Here is a 22,492-nt window from a genome sequence, read left to right as displayed (position 1 = left end):
GCCTGTTTTGCTAAGGTTCATAGCAATACAGGCTTACCTCAAGAAACAAGAAAAAAATCAAATAAATAACGTACACCTAAAGCAACTAGGAAAGGAAGAAATGAAGAACCCCAGGGTTAGTAGAAGGAAAGAAATCTTAAAAATTAGGGCAGAAACAAATGCAAAAGAAACAAAAGAGACCATAGCAAAAATCAACAAAGCCAAAAGCTGGTTCTTTGAGAAGATAAGTAAAATTGACAAACCACTAGCCAGACTCATTAAGAAACAAAGGGAGAAAAATCAAATCAATAAAATTAGAAATGAAAATGGAGAGATCCAACAGACAACACAGAAATACAAAGGATCATAAGAGACTTATCAGCAACTACATGCAAATAAAATGGACAACTTGGAAGAAATGGACAAATTCTTAGAAAAGTACAACTTTCCAAAACTGAACGATGAAGAAATAGAAAATCTTAACGACTCATCACAAGCCCAGAAATTGAAACTGTAATCAGAAATCTTCCAACAAAAGCCCAGGACCAGACAGCTTCACAGCTGAATTCTACCAAAAATTTAGAGAAGAGCTAACACCTATCCTACTCAAACTTTTCTAGAAAATTGCAGAGGAAGGTAAACTTTGAAACTCATTCTATGAGGCCACCATCACCCTAATACCAAAACCTGACAAAGATGCCACACAAAAAGAAAAATACAGGCCAATATCACTGATGAACTTAGATGCAAAAATCCTTAACAAAATTCTAGCAAACAGAATCCAACAACATATTAAAAAGATCATACATCATGACCAAGTGGGCTTTATCCCAGGGATGCAAGGATTCTTCAATATCCACAAATCAATAATGTAATACGCCACATTAACAAACTGAAAAATAAAAAAACTTATGATTATCTCAATAGATGCAGAGAAAGCCTTTGACAAAATTCAACATCCATTTATGATAAAAATCCTCCAGAAAGCAGGAATAGAAGGAACATACCTCAACATAACAAAAGCTATATATGACAAACCCACAGCAAACCTATTATCCTCAATGATGAAAAATTGAAAGCATTTCCCCTAAAGTCAGGAACAAGACAAGGGTGCCCACTCTCACCACTACTATTCAACATAGTTTTAGAAGTTTTGGCCACAGCAATCAGAGCAGACAAAGAAATAAAAGGAATCCAATTTGGAAAAGAAGAAAACTCTCACTGTTTGCAGATGACATGATCCTCTACATAGAAAACCCTAAAGACTCCCCCAGAAAATTACTAGAGCTAATCAATGAATATAGTAAAGTTGCAGAATATAAAATCAACACACAGAAATCTCTTGCATTCCTATACACTAACAATGAGAAAACAGAAAGAGAAATTAAGGAAAAAATTCCATTGTCGTTGCAATGAAAAGAATAAAATACTTAGGAATATATCTACCTAAAGAAACAAAAGACTTATATATAGAAAACTATAAAACACTGGTGAAAGAAATCAAAGAGGACACAAATAGATGGAGAAATATACCGTGTTCATGGATCAGAAGAATCAATATAGTGAAAATGAGTATACTACCCAAAGCAATCTATAGTTTTGATGCAATCCCTATCAAGCTACCAACGGTATTTTTCACAGAACTAGAACAAATAATCTCACAATTTGTATGGAAATACAAAAAAATCTCGCATAGCCAAAGCAATCTTGAGAAAGAATGGAACTGGAGGAATCAACCTGCCTGACTTCAGGCTCTACTACAAAGCCGCAGTCTTCAAGACAGTACGGTACTGGCACAAAGACAGAAATATAGATCAATGGAACAGAATAGAAAGCCCAGAGATAAATCCACGCACCTATGGACACCTTATCTTTGACAAAGGAGGCAAGAATATATAATGGAGAAAAGACAATCTCTTTAACAAGTGGTGCTGGGAAAACTGGTCAATCATTTGTAAAAGAATGAAACTAGAACATTTTCTAACACCATACACAATAATAAACTCAAAATGGATTAAAGATTTAAATGTAAGACCAGAAACTATAAAACTCCTTGAGGAAAACAGGCAAAACATTCTCCGACATAAACCACAGCAGGATCCTCTATAACCCACCTCCCAGAATATTGGAAATAAAGCAAAAATAAACAAATGGGATCTAATTACAATTAAAAGCTTCTGCACAACAAAGGAAACTATAAGCAAGGTGAAAAGACAGCCTTCAGAATGGGAGAAAATAATGGCAAGCAAAGCAACAAAGAATTAATCTCAAAAATATACAAGCAACTTATGCAGCTCAATTCCAGAAAAATAAATGACCCAATCAAAAAGTGGGCCAAACAACTTAACAGACATTTCTCTAAAGAAGACATACAGATGGCTAACAAACATATGAAAAGATGCTCAACATCACTCATTATCAGAGAAATGCAAATCAAAAGTACAATGAGGTACCATTTCACTCCAGTGAGAATGGCTGCTATCCAAAAGTCTACAAGCAGTAAATGCTGGAGAGGATGTGGAGAAAAGGGAACCCGCTTACACTGTTGGTGGGAATGCAAACTAGTACAGCCACTATGGAGAACAGTGTGGAGATTCCTTAAAAAACTGTAAATAGGACTACCATATGACCAAGCAATCCCACTGCTGGGCATACACACTGAGGAAACCAGACTTGAAAGAGACACGTGTACCCCAATGTTCATCACAGCACTGTTTTTAATAGCCAGGACATGGAAGCAACCTAGGTGTCCATCAGCAGATGAATGGATAAGAAAGCTGTGGTACATATACACAATAGAGTATTACTCAGCCATTAAAAAGAATACATTTGAATCAGTTCTAATGAGGTGGATGAAACTGGAGCCTGTTATACAGAGTGAAGTAAGCCAGAAAGAAAAACACCAATACAACATATATATGGAATTTAGAAAGATGGTAACGATAACCCTGTATGCGAGATAGCAAAAGAGACACAGATGTATAGAACAGTCTTTTGGACTCTGTGGGAGAGGGCGAGGGTGGGATGATATTGGAGAATGGCATTGAAACATGTAAATTATCACATGTGAAATGAATTGCCAGTCCAGGTTCGATGCATGATACAGGGTGCTTGGGGCTGGTGCACTGGGATGACCCAGAGTGATGGGATGGGGAGGAGTGTGGGGAGGGGGGTGTTCAGGATGGGGAACACATGTACACCCATGGTGGATTCATGTCAATGTATGGCAAAACCAATACAACGTTGTAAATTAAAATAAATAAATAAAACTAAGGTTAAAAAAAATACAAAGAACCATGTCAAATTGCCAAAGCAAGGACTTATTTTGCTTCCAAAACTTGTTATTTCTTGAAACACCATTCATAACATTTGTGTATTTTATGCACATAAATGTATTTCTATCAATATTTATTTTATTTGCAATAGTGATACACTCAGTATAAAACAGGGTCATGAACATATGCTTAAAAATTTTAATTGCAGTATATTAGTTCAAATATACAACATAGTGATTCAATACTTTTATAGATCTTAGTCTATTTAAAGTTATTAGGAAAAATGGCTATATGTATTTAGTTTACATTATATTAATTCTTGATTTTTTTATCAGGTGTTTTTGATTAATTTTAGTTGTGGGGAACTTGGACTAGTGTGTATATCTGTGGCTGATTTAGAGTATGTGAAACTAGCGGAAAAGGATTTTACCACATATAGGCTTGTCAAAAGCAAATAAAACTATTAATTTGAAGCTTGTTGTTAACATATTCTCTGCTGAAAAAGAGCAATCAAGCAAATTTAATCTACTCATACAAAATTAACTCTGTCCCTTAAGTCATTTAACATAATGGGGTATTTCTTCTTGGGGGTATAAAACACTTTTGTTATTTTGTAGAGATAAAAAAGGAAGACAGAAATAGGAATCTTATATTTATGAAAACCTAGAATTATTGATATGTTTTATGTATTGAAAATATGAGTTAGATGATAGAGAATTTGGTTTATATTGAAGTGATACATATGAAACAAAGACTTCAGCAAGAGGATAGGACTTTCAGGTTACTTGGAGATTTAAGATATATTAGAGACAAGAAAGTTTATAAAACATAAATAACTGAGAGATGATGACTGGACATTAAAAAAAAACCAGTGATTTAAAATACAATTAAAATGATTATTTCATGAGGTAAGGAAAAATACAAAGAGAAATGAGAGCGAAAAGATGTATGTGATATATTTGGGAACCTAACATTCTAGTCATAGATGTTCTAGAAAGGGAAAATAAATAGAAGAAACAGTAATAAAAACCAAATAAAGTAACATTTCCCTGAAATGAAGACAAATTTAAATCTTTCATTGAAAGTCAGAGAGTGTTGTTGACCTGAAACAAACTGCTAGTTATTTCTGTAGCAAAATGGGTTTATTTGGGATCAACAAAGTATTGGAATTTGGGGATGGACTTCCCTGGTGGCTCAGTCAGTAAAGAATCCGCCTGCAGTGCAGGAGACCTGGGTTTGAGCCCTGGTTTGGAAAGATCCCCTGGAGGAGGACATGGCAACCCACTCTAGCATTCTTGCCTGAGAATCCCCAAGGACAGAGGAACCTGGCGGACTTCAGTCCAAGGGGTCGCAAAGAGTTGGACACAACTGAGCCACTGAGCACAGAAAAACCATAGTGAGATACACATTTATTTCCCATACAGCAGAGAGAGGAGAACTCTTGAAGAGGTGAAAAGGAAACTGAGAGGTGTATAGTAAACAAGGAGTCCATTAAAGGAAATGAAATTTGGAAATATAGTGGCTTTTCATTGGCTGAGCTCTTTTCAGGCAAGAAGAGGAAATGTTTTTTCCTTTTGGGCTGTGTTATCATCAAAGGTCCATCTAGTCAAAGCTTTGGTTTTTCCAGTAATCATGTATGGATATAAGAGTTGGACTATAAAGAAAGCTGAGTGCAGAAGAATTGATGGTTTTGAACTGTGGTGTTGGAGAAGACTCTTGAGAGTCCCTTGGACTGCAAGGAGATCCAACCAGTCCACTCTAAAGGAAATCAGTCCTGAATATTTATTGGAAGGACTGATGCTGAGGCTGAAACTCCAGTACTTTGGCCACCTGAAGAACTGACTCATTTGAAAAGACCCTGATGCTGGAAAAGACTGAAGGCAGGAGAAAGGTATGACAGAGGATGAGATGGTTGGATGGCATCACCAACTCAGTGACATGAGTTTGAGTAAACTCTGGGAGTTGGTGATGGTCAGGGAAGTTTGTTGTGCTGCAGTCCATGGGGTCACAAAGAGTTGGACATGACTGAGTGACTGAACTGAACTGAACTGATCATCATAGAGTATGAGAGCTCCCCCTTCTGGTCTCTTGTCTTTTCCAATTAAGGGTTCTTAGTTTTTCACTGTTAACAAAAACTATTGTGAGAAAAAACCTACACTCACATATACCCCAGTGGAATCTCTGAATTCTATGAACAGGGTCATTTTATAAGATTTTAGATTGCAAAAGAAGGTACTGTCTTTTCAGTCTAAAAGGAAAAATAATCAAATTGACATTGTTCTTCCTGTCTGTAACAGTAGATGCTAAAAGATAGTGGGGCTGTGTATTCAGAGTTCCACAGGAAAAATATTCTGAAGGTATTATATGCTTCAACTTACAGGTCTAGTTATTTTTAATGGTACTGTGATATTGTGACTTGTAATGAGAAATTTTTATATATATGTTTGTTTTTCGTCCAGTTTCTATGGCAGACCTCCTAAAACCCTAGGAATTTCCCAAGAGATAAGAGCAATAAAGATATCTTTTGTGATGTTAATGAGGTGACTCTTGCACTGCACCTGAGGATAGGGGATGCTTACAAGGAGACCCAACCAAGTAGTTAAAGAGTTTAACTTTCAGTCCTATCTCTGTGACCTCAGAGAAGGGGAGAGGGGCTAGAGGAACCAATCTCTCATGGCCAGTGATTTAATCAATCATGTTTATGTAATGAAGCCTTCATAAAATCCCACAAAGGACTGAATTTAGAGAGCTTCCAGGTTGGTGAATATGAGGAGACTGGGGAGAGTGCTGTACCTGGAGAGAGCATGGAAATTCTATGTCCATTCCCCTCTGTATCTCTTTAGCTGGCTGTTTCTGAGCTATATCCTTTTATAATAAACCAGTTATCTAGTAAGTGAAATGAGTTCTGAGTTCTGTGAACTGCTCTAGCAAATTAATTGCAGCCAAGGAGGGAGTTGTAGGAATGAACCTCTGACTTATAGCCAGTTGGTCAGAAGTATAGGTAACAACCCGGCCTATGATCTCGTTTGTAGCTGGTTGGTCAGAAGCACAAGTAACAACCTGCGCTTTGGATTGGCACCTGTAGTGGAGGGCAGTCTTGAGGGACAGAGGTCTTCACTTGCGGAATATGATGCTATTTCTGGGTAGATAGTGTCAGAATTGAGTTGAATTAAGTTGAATTCTCAGATATCTTGCTGGTGTCCAAAAACTGTTTGGTATTGTGTAGGAAGCCCTCTTCCCCCTACCTTCACACACATTGGACTTGGACGCAGGAACTTAAGAAAGGTACCAAGACAGACATTTCAGACAAAATTCCTAAAGAAAGTTCTTTGGCCAAATGAGCTTGAATCAGAATAATATCTCAAGTAAAAGAAAGATTAATTTATATAACTGAAATAATTGAAAATTCTTATGTCATGAGGTGTAAATCTTAGATTTTTTTTTTTTTTCAGTTTCTATTACCACTGTGTTGTATATAAATTTTATTTTCCGGCAGATGAGCAACATGCTGTTTAATAATGTCTTATTCTAATTATATGTGTTTTTACTTTCTATTATTAAAATAGTTACACTCAAATTATTAAGACTTATTTCTGCTTACTTTGTTTAAATAAAATCCATTGAAAAGTAACTACATAGTTGTAAAATAATGATGAATTTTCAGTCATTACATCTCTGTGGCCAGAATCCAAATAAAGAAAATAGAATTTTATTAGGACTCCAGAAACCCCAACTGTGCTGTATTCTAAAGTTACTATTGCCTCTAAAGGTAATTATTGTCTTGACTTCTAACACAACATATTAGCTTTCCTCATTTTGAACTTATTCAGCTGGAACATTTATATATGTCTTTTGTATAAAGTCTTTTATATATGACTTTTGAGAGCTCAGTTTAATGTTTGTAAAACTCATTCATTTGTGGAGAATAACAATAATATATTCCTTTTCATTGTTGTATAGTATTCTGTTTTGTGAATATACTCCAGCTTATTCTTTGTCTACAATTGATGGTTTGTCTTTTTGCTATTGTGAATAGTATTTGCTTGTACATGTCTTTTGATTGCATAAGTGCTAAGTTGCTTCAGTTGTGTCTGACTCTTTGTGAATCCATGGACCGTAGCCTGCCAGGCTCCTCTGTCCATGGAATTCTCCAAGCAAGAATACTGGAGTGGGTTGCTGTGCCCTCCTCCAGGGGATCTTCTGAACCCAAGGATGAACCCACATCTCTTATGTCTCCTGCATTGGCAGGCAAGTTCTTTACCACTAGCACCACCTAATTTTTTAACGGCTAGTCATAGGCTATTTGTTTGTGAATTTTTAATAAATATTGTTGAATAACTTTTCAGTGTTTATACCAATTTACGTTTCTACTAACAGCATATGAAAATTCCAGTTGCTTCACATCCTTGCTAACAGTTTTCATTTTACTCATTCTGGTAGATATACAGTGATATTTCATTGCGATATTAATTTGTGTTTTTTTTGATGACTAATAAAGTTGAGCAACTCTGTGTGTGTGTGTGTGTGTGTGTGTGAGAGAGAGAGAGAGAGAGAGAGAGAGAGAGAGTGAGAGAGAAGAGACTTGTAAGCAAACATGTAAAGAACTCCTAAAAATCAATTTAAAAAATTTTAATGGCATAGAACCCAACACAAAATGGACAAATATTGAACAGTGTATGTACTAAATACACACACACTGATTTAGGTCTTCATTTTTGTTGGTCTTGTCTGTTTGAAAATCTCATTCTCATGTTACATTCAAAGCTTTCTGCCTTTGTGTGAACAGTTTGGTGTGGAGGGGAATATGGAGATAACACTCACACTTATTACCTCACCTTCTTATTCCCTCTGCCCCTGAATCCCTTCTTCACTTTGCTAGGAGGAAGGCAAAGGGCCGAAAGATGTCCTCTTATATTAATACAATGTGATAGCCTATGGCAAAGTTTATGACCCTTTTTCCCTTGTCCTTACACGTAAATTGATTTGTCCATATCTTTCCACAGATAAATACTGCCACACCCAGGAGGTAGCCTCAGTCTGTATTCCTTTCAGTTCAGTTCAGTTGCACAGTCGTGTCTGACTCTTTGTGACCTCATGGACTGCAGCACACCAGGCTTCCCTGTCCATCACCAACTCCTGGAACTTTCTCAAACTCATGCCCATCTAGTAGGTGATGCCATCCAACCATCTCATCTTTTTGTCATCCCCTTCTCCTCCTAGCTTCAATCTTTCCCAGCATCAGGGTCTTTCGCAGTGAGCCAGTTCTTCGCATGAGGTGGCCAAAGTATTGGAGCCTCAGCTTCAGCATCAGTCCTTCCAATGAATATTCAGGATCGATTTCCTTTACAGTTGATTGGTTTGATCTCCTTGCAGTCCAAGGGACTCTCAAGAGTTTTCTCCAACACCACAGTTCAAAACCATCAGTTCTTTGGTGCTCAGCTTTCTTTATGATCCAACTCTCACATCCATACATGACTACTGGAAAAACCATAGCTTTGACTAGACGGACCTTTCTTGGCAAAGTAATGTCTCTGCTTTTAATACTCTGTCTAGGTTTGTCATAGCTTTTCTTCCAAGGAGCAAGCGTCTTTTAATTTCATGGCTGCAGTCACCATCTGCAGTGATTTTGGAGTCCAAGAAAATAAACTGTCACTGTCCATTGTTTCAGGGCTTCCCTGATAACTCAGTTAGTAAAGAATCCTCCTGCAATGCAGGATTGCCTGCAATGCAGGAGACCCCGGTTCAATTCCTGAGTTGGGAAGATCTGCTGGAGAAGGGATGGGCTACCCAATCCAGTATTCTTGGGATTCCCTTGTGGCTCAGCTGGTAAAGAATCCACTTACAATGCAGGAGACCTGGGTTTGATTCCTGGGTTGCAAAGATCTGGAGAAGGGAAAGGCTACCCACTCCAGTATTCTGGCCTAAAGAATTGTTTCCTCATCTATTTGCCATGAAGTGATGGCACCAGATGTCATGGTCTTAGTTGTTTGAATGTTGAGTTTTAAGCCAGCTTTTTCACTCTCCTCTTTCACTTTCATCAAGAAGCTCTTTATTTCCTCTTTGCTCTTTGTCATAAGAGTGGTGTCATCTGCATATCTGAGGTTATTGGTATTTCTTCCAGCAATCTTGATTCCAGCTTGTGCTTCATCCAGCCTGACATTTCACATGATGTACTCTGCATATAAGTTAAATAAGCAGGGTGGCAATATACAGCCTTCTCGTACTCCTTTCCCAGTTTTGAACCAGTCTGTTTAAAATTCATGACTGAAGCGATTGAGCACATCCCCTATGTTGTATGATTGAGTAGCCATTGTCCACATGAGGCTGTCAAGCACTTGAAATATGGCTTGTTCTAATTGCAGTGTGCTATAATGTAAAATAGACACTGATTTTGAAAGCAGTGCAAAAAATATAAAAATATGTCAATAATGTTTACATCAATTACATGTTGAAATGTTGTTTGGATATTCTCAGTTAAATAAAATATACAAAAATTAATTAAATCTTTTAAAAAAACTTTTTAATTTGGCTACTAGAACATTTAAATTTACATGTATGGCTCACATTATTCTAGATTCATTATACCCATATGAGACACTTTTAACCCATGATAATAAAATTACATCATCACTATGGAGATGAGAACTTAACTTAGAGCATGTGTACGTGTCCAGTTCATCCGAAGGTGGAAGCAAACTATTGAGATACAAATTGAAAAGAGGGCTTTGTTTTCATTGCCTGAAAATCGTCTGATATATAAGAAGACCATTCCTACATACTCTGACCATGCTTGAGGCATTCAGTGCGCATTCTGTACGTTTTCATATCTGGAGCCTTGGGGTGATCTCAAGTGTCTAGAGTCAGGTAAGAATCAAGAGAAGCTGTAAGTTTTATGTGCTCCTTGAGGATTTGTCCCATAGGTTGGTAGAGAGTATAATGATGATCAGTTTGTGGAGTAGCTGTGTTTGTCTTATTTGCTATACATGAGAATATTGGCCCGAGAAACTCAGACTTTATTTAGTTTATTTAGGTGTAATGTTAAATATGTGAGAGCTTAGGGAACACAATATTCTCACTAATGAACATCCAGGTTATTTAAAACTTCTGTGGAAAACCTATTTGTTTATATTCTGAAACATATTAATACAATTTGAAATATTAGTATAAATAGTATAACAACAGAAATTAAATCTTTGGTAATTGGGGCTCTCTTATTGTCTCAGACCATTCATTGTGGGCACAAATTCTCACATAGAGAATTGAAAACATAGATAAGTCTGTATCAGAGATGGAATTGAGTGTGTATTGGACTAAGACCAAAGACCTATACATTTCCTTTTGTGGGGGAATAAATATGAAATAATATTAAAATAGGTAGCAAAATAAATTAAGGTTTTAGTTGGGAGGTCTGGGCTTATTTATAATCTTTCAAATGTGTGTAGATGTTCTATGGATATGTGGATATATGCCTAAGGCAGTCAAATATATTTATATGTATGCTAAATTTCTATTCTAAACATCCTTGTTTAAAAAAAGATGTATCCACACTTATTCTGTTTAGGAAAGAAGATAGGCACTGGATATGTTTTCCCCATGCTCCTATTATAATTAATTCCTTTTTTAAAATAGTGAGGAACTGAGAGGGTATAGGTAAATGAAATCTACAGACCTTTAATCTTATTTTAGTTATAAATACCAGTATCTTTCCCTACTAAATATTTATAAGGTCTAATAACATGCAGGAAATTTTAAAATAATTTGAGTTAATTTACAGTATTTTCTCATTTCTTTTCCATTCTTTGCCAAAGGTATTCCTGGGCAACATAGTGTGCTAGTCAGCTTTAACTGAAACTTGACTTTCCCCAAGGGATACCAGTGCCCTTGCAGTTCTCTCTAATGAAGATATCTCATCATCCATGCATTTCACTCATGCATGTAGAAACCTCAGTCATTCTTTGGCTCCTATTCATATGGGTACCACATCCATTAGGTTTTATTTTAGGCATATTGATATCTGCTAGAATTTCCTACCTCTTCTCTACCTCTGTAACTCCACTAGTTCCAATTTTTTTTTGTTTCTTCCCCAGATTGTTAAAAAGACTGCTAACTTGACTCCCTAAAACCAATTTGTTCACTTTCTTCACTTTTTTGTCACAAGAGCTCTCCTATAACACTGCCCAACCCAGAAACATGCTTAGCATCTTTCTAATAACCTCTTGGTCCAAGTTGCTTAGAATAGACTAAGCTATTTGGCATGTTATAAGGCCCTTCAGAATCTGGAACAAACCTATCTTTTCTCCCTCATATTTTATTGTTTATGAAAATTTTTCCATGAAAAGTAACTTGATAATTTTGACTATTAAAGCAATACAGAGGTGATTAATTATTTTTGTATGCATTTTTCTATGTTAATGTAAATATTTATCATCAGTACAATGGTAATGATAACAGTCTCTGTCTTATAGTTATGTGGATGTAAATGAGTTAATGTAGGTAAAATATTTAGGGCATTGACTCACACAATATTATGCAACTTGTTTTTTTTTCATTTAATATGTTTTCAAGGTCAAATATATATAGGTCAAATATTTGTTTTAACAGTTGTATAATCCATGGTATAGATGAATCCTGATTAATTTTTCCCTTTTTTATGAGCTACATCTTCTTTACTTTTAAAATTGTACATATTTTTGTGCCTGTAGTCTTCATATTAATGCCTTTTTTTCATAGACATATAGAGAAATTTGCAGGAAAAAAACTGTGAATTGAAGGAATTATGGGATCTACTGCCACCAATTATAAATAATATAAAATCTTGATTCTAGTGCCAGAATAGAGCAATTGCTTACTACAAGAGAACCCCTATAATAGATCAGCAGTACATATAGGCATACCTTCAAGATATTGTGAGCTTTGTTCCAGACCACTGCAATAAAGCAAATATTACAATAAAGTGAGTCACATGGATATTTTTGTTTCCCATTGCATACAGAAGTTATGTTTATACCATGCTGTAGTCTGTTAAATGTATAGTACCATTATGTTAAAAAAGCTGTGGACATACCTTAGTTAATACATACTTTATTTTTAGTAAATGATAACCATCATCTGAGCTTTTAGCAAGTTGTAATCTTTTGGCTGATGGAAGGTCTTGCCTTGATGTTAATAGCTGCTGACTGATCTGGGTGGTGGTTGCTGAAGGTTGGGGTGGCTGTGGCAATTTCATAAAATAACACAACAATGAAGTTTGCCCTATCTATTAATTCCTTCTTTGAATGATTTCTTTGTAGCAGGAGGTGTTGTTTCAAAGCATTTTATACACATCAGAGCCTCTTTCAATGTAGAAGTCAATCCTCTCAAACCCTGTTCCTGCTTCATTAAGTTTTTATGGTATTCTAAATTCTTTGAAGACTTTTAACATTCTTCAGAGTGCCTTCATCAGAATAGATTCTATCTCAAGAAACCGCTTCTTTTGCTCATTCACAAGAACCAGCTCCTTACATGTTCAAAGTCTATCATGAGATTGCACCAATTTGGTCATCTCTTTGGGCTCCACTTTTAGTTCCCTTGCTATTTCCACCACATTTGCAGTTACTTCTTCACTGAAGTATGAATATAAAGTATGAGGCCCTCAAAGACATCCATGAGGGTTGAAGTCAACTGCTTCCAAACTCCTGTTAGTGTTGACATTTTTACTTTGTCCCATCAATCACAAATGTCCTTAATGGCATCCAGAAGGGTAAATTGTTTTCAGAAGGTTTTCATTTGACTTTGTCCAGATCCATCAGAGGAATCATTATCTATGGCAGCTACAGCATTACAAAATGTACCTTAAATAGTAAGACTTAAAAATTAAAATCACTCCTTGATCTGTGGGCTACAAAATGGGTGTTGTGTTGGCAGGTGTGAAAACAACATTAATCTCATTGTATATCTCCATCAGAGGTCTTGGGTGACCAGATGTATTGTCATTGAGCAGTAACATTTGGAAGGAGTATTTTTCCTGAGTAATAAGTGGGCTTAAAATATTCAGCAAACCTTGTTGTAAACAAATGTGCTGTCATCCAGGCTTTCTTGTTCCATTTATAGTGCATAGAGGAGATTTAGCATAATTCTTAAGGGCCCTAGGATTTTCAGAATGATGAATTTATTTTTAATTAATTGATTTATTTTTTAAATTGAAGTATAGTTGATTTACAGTTGCCTTTAATTTTGAGTCACCAACTACGTTAGCTCCTAACAAGAGAGTCAGTCTGTCCTTTGAAGCTTTGAAGCCAGACTCTGACTTCTCTCTAGCTATGAAAGTTTTAGATGGCATTGTATTCTAATGTAAGGCTGTTTTGTCTACATCAAAAAATCTGTTGTTTACTGTGCTTCCCGTGTGGCTCAGCGGGTAAAGAATCCGCCTGCCATGCGGGAGACCTGGATTTGATTCCTGGATTGGGAAGATGCCCTGGAGAAGGAAAAGGCTACCTGCTCACTCCAGTATTCTGGCCTGGAGAATTCCATGGACTGTATAGTTCATGGGGTCACAAAGAGTTGGACACGACTAAGCTACTTTCACTATCACTGTAGCCATGTTATTTAGTTATTTTAATTATATCTTCTGGATAACTTGCTGCAGCTTCTACATTAGCACTTGCTTCATCTTGCACTTTTATGTGATGTGCTTTTATATGATTCTTTCTTTAAATTGTAGTTTTCTGAGTGGCAGTGCTGGCCTTGACTGTGGTTGTGAGTCCTAACAATGCCCAAGTTGTCATAGTTACCTTGACCAGGGGTATCAAGCAGTTGATGGTGCAGGAGACATTGCTGACAATCTTGAGAGAGTTGACATACTTCTCATAGTTTATGCCCATCACAAACATGGGGGCATGTGGAATCCTCCTGGAGCAAGGCTCAAACCCATGGCCCCTTCATTGGCAGATATAGTCTTAACTTCTGGACCACCAGGAAAGTCTTGTTCTTGATCTTAAGGGAAATGCATTCAGTCTTTTATCATTAAGATGATTTTAGCTATAACATTTTTATAGATGTCTTTTATCAGTTCAGTTCAGTTCAATCACTCAGTCATGTCCAACTCTTTGTAACCCCATGGATTGCAGCACACCAGGCTTCCCTATCCATCACCAACTCCTGGAACTTGCTCAAACTCCCGTCCATTAAGTTGGTGATACCATCCAACCATCTCAACCTCTGTCATTCCCTTCTCCTCCTGCCTTCAGTCTTTCCCAGCAACAGGGTCTTTTCCAAGGAGTCAGTTCTTCACATCAGGTGGCCAAAGTTCAGCTTCAGCATCAGTCCTTCCAATGAATATTCAGGACTGATTTCCTTTAGGATGGACTCCTTGCAGTCCAAGGGGCTCTCAAGAGTCTTCTCCAACACCACTGTTTAAAACCATCAATTCTTCAACACTCAGCTTTCTTTATAGTCCAACTCCCACATCCATACATGACTACTGGAAAATCATAGCTTTGACTAGATGGACCTTTGTCAGCAAAGTAATGTCTCTGCTTTTTAATATGCTGTGTAGGTTGGTCATAACTTTTCTTCCAAGGAGCAAGCATCTTTTAATTTCATGGCTGCAGTCACCACCTGCAGTGATTTTGAAGCCCTCTAAAGTAAAGTCTGTCACTGTTTCCATTATTTCCCCATCTATTTGCCATGAAATGATAGGACTGGATGCTATGATCTTTGTTTTTTGAATGTTGAGCTTTAAGCCAACTTTTTCACTCTCCTCTTTCACTTTCATCAAGAGTTTCTTTAGTTCTTCTTCGCTTTCTGCCATAAGGGTGATGTCATCTGCACATCTGAGGTTATTGATATTTCTCCCGGCAATCTTGATTCCATCTTGTGCTTCATCCAGCCTGGCATTTCACATGATGAACTCTGCATGTAAGTTAAATAAGCAGAGTGACAAAAATTAAAGATTTACTGAGCATGGCCCTACCTATCAGAACAAGACCCAGTTTCCTCCACAGCCAGTCTCTCCCAACAGGAAGCTTCCCAAAGCCTTTTTTTCCTTATCCATCAAAGGGCAGACAGAATGAAAACCACAATTACAGAAAACTAATCAACTGATTGAATGGACCACAGCCTTTTCTAACAGTGAAACTATGAGCTATGCTGTGTAGGGCCACCCAAGACGGACGGGTCATGCTGGAGATTTCTAAAAAAACGTGGTCCACTGGAGAAGGGGATGGCAAACCACTTCAGTATACTTGCCTTGAGAACCACATGAATAGTATGAAAAGGCAAAAAGATGTCTTTTATAAGTTGATTAAATTTCTTTCTATTCCAGTTTACTAACAGTTTTTGTTAGGAATTGATGTTGGAGTTTGGCAATTATTACTTCCATATTTGTTGAGATAAGATTTTTCTTTTTTAGTTTGTTAATATAGTAATTTATGAATGTTAAATTTGCATTCCTGAAATAAACTCCATTTCATCATGGTGTAATATTGTTTTTATGTATTGTTGAATTCAACTTCCTAGAATTTTGCTGAGAATTTTTGTATCTATATTCATGAGTGATATATTGATCTGTAGTTCTTTTTTGTCATGTTTTTGATCTCATAGAATGCTGATCTCATAGAATGTTAGGCATTATTTGTGCCTCTTCAATATTTTGGAATGCTTTTGTAGAATTGATATTGTTTCTTTTTTAAATACCTGGCATAATTTCCCACTGAAGCCATTTAAACCTGGAGGGTTTTTTGTTTGTTTTGTGAGGAATGTTTGTAATTACAAGTTCACATTCAGTTTCTTTAATAGATATAGGGCTATCAGGTTATACATTTTCTTAAAAGATTATTTTTGGTAGTTTTCAAGAAACTTGCCCATTTCATCTAAGTTTTCTAATTTGTTGATATAATGTTATTAAAAATATTCTCCTGCTGTTTATATCTTTAGAATATATAGTGATACTACTTCTCTGTCTCTGATTTGATAATTTATATCTTCTATTTTTATCCTTATCAGTTTACCTATAGGTTTTTAAATTTATAGCATATTTTTAAAAAATCACTTTTTGATTTCTTGATTTCCTCTACTGTTAGCCTATTTTTTATTTCATTGTTTTCCTTTCTTCTGCTTACTTTGGGATAATATACTCTTCCTATTTTTTAAAGTGGAAGCTGAGATCATCAATTTAGAACCTCTCTCTGATCTATTAGTGTTATTTTAATACTATAAATTTTCCTTTAGATATTTAGTTGCATCCCAAAAGTTTTGATATTTTGTGTTTTCTTTCTCTTTCAGTTGTAAATATTTTCCAAAATCTTTATGATATTATCTTGGACTTATGTGTTGTTCAGTTTCAAATATTTGTGGATATTAAAGATACTCTTCTGTGAATGATTTTTAATTGAATTTCATTAGAGTCAGAGAACATATTTTGTGTTATTTGAATCTTTTGAACTTATTGAGATTTGTTTTATGATCCACAATATAGTATATATTGATAAATGTCCTGTGTTCACTTGAAAAGAATATGTATTCTGCTGTTATTGCATTGGTTCTCTAAATGTCAGGTCAAGTTGGTTGGTGTGTGTGTGTGTGTGCACATGCATGCTCAGTTATGTCCAACTCTTTGCAACCCTATGGATTGTAGCCCACCAGGTGCCTCTGTGCATGGAATTTTGCAAGCTAGAATACTGGAGCATATTGCCATTTCCTTCTCTAAGGGATCTATCTTCCCAGCCTAGGGATAGAACCTGGTCTTTTGCATTGACAGGTGGATCCTTTACCAGATGAGCCACAGGGAAGCCCCACGTTGGTTGGTAGTGTTATTCAAGTCTTATATCCCCTGCTGATTTTCTGTTTACTTGTTCTATCAATTATTGAGAGGGAGGTATTGAAATCTCCAAGTATAAGTGGATAGGTCTATTTCTCTTTGCAATAGTATCAGTTTTTTGCTTCATGTATTTTGAAATTCTGTTGTTGTTGTTCAGTCACTAAGGACTACAGCATGCCAGGGTTCCCTGTCCATCACCAACTCCTAGAGTTTACTCAAACTCATGTCACTGAGTTGGTGATGCCGTCCAACCATCTCATCCTCTGTTGTCCCCTACTCCTCCAACCTTCAATCTTTCCCAGCATCAGGGTCTTTTCAAATGAGTCAGTTCTTCACATCAGGTGGCCAAGGTATTAGAGTTTCATCTTCAGCATCAGTCCTTCCAATGAATATTCAGGACTGATTTCCTTTAGGATGGACTGGTTGGATCTCCTTGCAGTCCAAGGGACTCTCAAGAGTTTTCTCCAACACCACAGTTCAAAAGCATCAATTCTTTAGCACTCAGCTTTCTTTATAGTCCAACTCTCACATCCATACATGACTGCTGGAAAAACCATAGCTTTGACAAGATGGACTTTTGTCAGCAAAGTAATGTCTCTGCTTTTGAATATGCTGTGTAGGTTGGTCATAACTTTTCTTCCAAGGAGCAAGCGTCTTTAAATTTCATGGCTGCAGTCACCATCTGCAGTGATTTTGGAGTCCCCCAAAATAAAGTCTGTCACTGTTTCCATTGTTTCCCCATCTATTTCCCATGAACTGATGGGACTGGATGCCATGATCTCAGTTTTCTGAATGTTGAGTTTTAACCCAACTTTTTCATTCTCTTCTTTCACTTTCATCAAGAGACTCTTTAGTTCATCTTTGCTTTTCACCGTAAGGGTGGTGCGATCTGCATATCTGAGGCTACTGATACTCTCCTGACAATCTTGATTCCAGCTTGTGCTTCATCCAGCCCGGAATTTTGCATAATGTACTCTGCATATAAATTAAATAAGCAGGGTGACAATATGCAGCCTTGATGTACTTCTTTCCCTATTTGGAACCAGTCTGTTGTTCCATGGCCAGTTCTAACTGTTGCTTCTTGACCTGCATACAGATTTCTCAGGAGGCAGGTCAGGTAGTCTGCTATTCCCATTTCTTTAAGGATTTTCCACAGTTTTCTGTGATCCACACAGTCAAAGGCTTTGGCATAGTCAATAAAGCAAAAGTAGATGTTTTTCTGGAACTCTCTTGCTTTTTTGATGATCCAGTGGATATTGGCAATTTGATCTCTGGTTCCCGGGAATCAAACTGGGGTTTCCTGCCTTGCAGGCAGATTCTTTACCAACTGAGCTATCAGGGAAGCCCTGTGTATCTCTATGTTTAAAGCTAATTTCTTGTAGCGAGCATACTGTTGGGTCTTACTTTCTTTAATCCAGTCTGATGATATTTTTTTAAAAACTGGGATGATTAGATAATTAATAGTTATTGTAATTGTTGATGTGGTTATTTTTGTCATTGATATGGTTAAATCTATCATCTAACAGTTTCATTTGTATTTGTATCAAATCTTCCTTGTTCCTCTCTTCTGCTTTTTTGTTCTTTTGCATCTTGAATTATTATTATTTTTTTAAATTTCATATTATTTTAAATTAGTACATTGGATTTAACACTTGTTTTTACCTGTGGCTAATTTATTCATTGAAAATAATCAATTATTTGATTTATAATTTAGCATATATTTGTTAAATAACTGTTGTACTCAATATTTAGAGAAAAATTATTGGAGCAGATGAATCTTGATCTAGACTTTGGAAGAATGGTAAGATATGCTTGCTTAGAAAATCTATCATAGGTTAGTAGAAGGGCATGAGTAAAGGCACAAAGGTGGAAATTAATAGGGCAAGATGGGTAAATTAGCAAGAGAAACAAAGGTATAAAAAATTTCAGAACATAATAGAAGACTAAACATGCTTCAAGGATTGATTAGAAAAAAAGATTGCTTAAAGTCTAGCAATCTTAATGAAATTGTAAAACATATTAATATCTTATAACTTTCCTGGTTTAACTGTCACTTTTTAAAATTCTCAGGAGGTAAGCTACCACTAAAGAAGATAAACCACTGGATTGAAATGAAGTTAAGATAAAAATAAAGTTAAAAATCTTACAATTGACTAGTTATATTTCATCATTAATTTCCTCAAGACCTTCCTTATTATCAAATAGTTTAATTCTTATCTCATTTCTTTCTTTCTTTTTTTTGGGACAGTTTCCTGTTTTAAATTGTATAATGCTTTCTCTTGGTTTTATTTACTCTTGGGCAACTCTCAGTGTTCATGTAACTTTTTCCCCGTGTTGGACCCTAAAGTATTGTTAATTATCCATGGTTCTATTGTTGGTCCTATATTTTTCTTTGTTTCTTTTTTTCCTCACAATATACTTTCATATAGGTTCTCTGACCATTTCAGTGAGGGCTGGGAAGTTTTAAGATTTTGAATTGCCTTGAACTTGGAACTGTCTACCAAACTTAGGCTTGATTTTTCTTTTTTCATCCAGGGATTGATATTTTGGCTAATATCAACATTTGAGAGAAGGTTTCACCTTGCCTTCATATATAGATTTTCCACTGAGGTATTTGAGCCTGATGACCTCTCTCCTAGGAGGTCACCCACCATATTGATGCTGAACTTAGTATGGACACCCAGTTGGCATAGTGCACTGCAGCCAAGAACTTCTGGGTTCAAGCAGTCCTCCAGCCCTAGCCTCCTGAGTAGCTGAGATTACAGGTGCATGCCACCATGCCCAGCTGATGGCCTGTCTCTTAGAGAGTCTGAAATCAAGCACTCCCTTGGTTTTATCTTCTATCTAACAATTTGTTGAACAAACATAAAAAATATAATAGATGCTAGTGCTATGTTCAACTACTGCCCTAAGTGCCTTATAAGTACTGATTCATTTGATCCTCACAACATTTTAAGGTGGTAGTACTATTATCATCATCTTGATTTTACAGACAAGGAATTAAATACTTAGAGATGAAATACTTTATCCAGGCCTACCCCCAGCAAGTAATGCAGCTAGGTTTTTGAAATCAGGTTGTCTAACTTAAGAATCATGCTTCTAACTAGACATTTTCATAGTTTTCTGGCGATCCTTACTTTTAAGTAAGTATGTCAGATACTTGAAATTTAACCTTTCCAAGCCTGAAGTCATTGTTTGCTTTCCATCTGCACTGTCTTCCTCCAGCAGATTTGCCTTTCTTTTCACATCTTAGTTAATGCCATTTTCCTTTCGGTCATTTAGACATTTAATTTGAGTGATTCTGTGCTAACTATTGTACTTTCTCCTTCCTTCAGTTGATCTCTGCATCTTATTGGTTTGACTTTTTATAACTGTCAAATAAGAACATTCTACTCATTTTCATTGTCTCAACTTAGTTGTATCTCTCATTTTGAATAGCTATTTATCCTCTTCTCAGAGATGCTTGTGTGCTCTCTGGTACCTTGACTAGCTTACTAGCCTGTACTTGTTAGTTTATGTGTCTCTCTCCTCCATTAGACTCTACTCTTGTAATGAAGGACCTTGAATTATGACTTTGTGCTCTTAGTACTTAGCTTAATATGTGACATACAGTTGGTACACAATAAATATTTTGTGAATACATGAATTAGTTTGTCATTGGCAATGGTGGTTTAGTCGCCAGGTCGTGTCCGACTCTTGCAATCCCATGGACTGTAGCCTATCAGGCTCCTCTGTCAATGGGATTCTCCAGGCAAGAATACTGGAGTGGGTTGCCATTTCCTTCTCCACGTTTGTCATTAGATGTTAGTTTTGATGGCTTTGATAACATCAGATAGTTTTTTGGGCAGATTTACTTTTGGAAAACTTTCAATATCTATTTTTTTCAAACTATAGTTTCTATAATTGTAGTGATCAAGGATAAAATGGATTCTTATATGTTATCTTCAAAATATATTGTATAGTAAAATAACTTCAAAACTATTAGAATATTTTTATGGTTTGTGATAATCAAATCTAATTATATTTTCAAGGGTGAAATGTGTTTTACATTCTCTTGGTAGCAATGGAACAGCAAGAAGTGTTTATTTTCTTTCCATATGCAAAAATATAACTTATGTAAACCACTGCCATCTCAGAATGAGTGTGTTGAAAAGGAGGAGGCAGGTGACTTAAATCTTTCTTCTTGGTAAAGAGTATAGTAGTTGAATGTTAATTGCATCCAATATTTAAGTAATGACCGAAAGTGACAGGGAATTTTGGGGTCCAAATTTAAGGTATACCAGGGGGTCTGCATTTGCTAATAATTTCTAATGGTAGCTATATTCACTAATAACTTCTCTGAATCAAACAAATGAATAAAGATATTGTTCTGAGGGGAGTGCAGGAAAGGTGGCAGTTGTTTTCTACATGAGTAAAATCCTCATATGAAACATGCTGCCGACTGTGAGACTATCAGGCTTCCTTCTGTTTTGCAAAGCACAATTCTGCTCCCCTGTTAACTGTGTGCTTGTGCTTTATTTGCAGCATCTGGCGAGGCCCCAATGTGAACTGCACAGACAGTTCGGGTTACACGGCTTTACACCATGCAGCCTTAAATGGACATAAGTAAGTGCCACTTATTTGGACTGGAATCTGTGTGTATTTAGTTACATGTGATGAAGTTAATTATGTCTGATGGTTCCTGTCTCATGTTGCCATGAGTCCCCTGGGCTTAGATGAATTTGGAGAAGCACCAGGTGTTCAACACTTGACATGTTGAAAGTGGTAGGAATGTTGCTGAGGATGAGTATGTGCAGAGTGCAGATCAAGTCAAAGATCACACAGGGAAAATGGAAGAAGTGCCAGGACCATGTTAGTCACGTGTACACTTGGCATGGGAATGGGATAAATCAGGGGTTCCCAACCCCTGGGCCACAGATGGGTACTGGTCCATGGCCTGTTAGGAAGCAGGCTGCACAGCAGGAGGAGAGAGGCAGGAGAGTGAGCAAAGCTTGTCTGTATTTACAAACTCTCCCCATTACTCACATTAATGCCTAAACTCTGCCTCCTGTTAGGTCAGTGACATTCATTAGATTCTCATAGGAGCGTGAACCCTGCTGTGCATGTGAGGGATCTAGGTTGCATGCTCCTTGTGAGAATCATCCCCAAATCACCCTTCTCCCCACTCCCTGGGTCCATGGAAAAATTATCTTCTATGAAACTAGTCCCTGGTGCCAAAAGATTAGGGACTGATGGGATAAACCACTTAATGATGCCTCCCTACTTTCTGGGGTGTCTTCACAAATTATAGGGTTATTCACTAAGAATGAACTCTTTTAGTAGAGTCTTGCTCTTATAAGCCATGGCCACTTTCACAAACCTCTTTGAAATCCTCAAACTAAGCTAACATGCTTTCTCTTTGTCATTCATGAATAGTCTGTTGGGTTTTAAACCTCTTTAACCT

At 36.6% G+C, this 22,492-nt stretch overlaps 1 protein-coding gene across 5 annotated transcripts in view; it reads left to right on the top strand.

The window, feature by feature from the left end:
* ANKS1B (ankyrin repeat and sterile alpha motif domain containing 1B) overlaps positions 1–22,492 on the top strand; it is a 1,156,475-nt gene that overhangs the window by 137,198 nt on the left and 996,785 nt on the right. For all 5 annotated transcript variants that reach the window (XM_060413093.1, XM_042247116.2, XM_042247115.2 and 2 more), the window contains exon 2: positions 21,574–21,654. In XM_060413093.1, coding sequence (XP_060269076.1) covers positions 21,574–21,654 — 81 coding nt within the window. The remainder of the gene's footprint in view (positions 1–21,573; positions 21,655–22,492) is intronic.

This window comes from Ovis aries, chromosome 3 (assembly GCF_016772045.2).
Source record: "Ovis aries strain OAR_USU_Benz2616 breed Rambouillet chromosome 3, ARS-UI_Ramb_v3.0, whole genome shotgun sequence".
NCBI lineage: Eukaryota > Metazoa > Chordata > Mammalia > Artiodactyla > Bovidae > Ovis > Ovis aries.
Note: the sequence above shows the minus strand (reverse complement) of the source record. Positions and strands in the feature narration are given on the sequence as shown.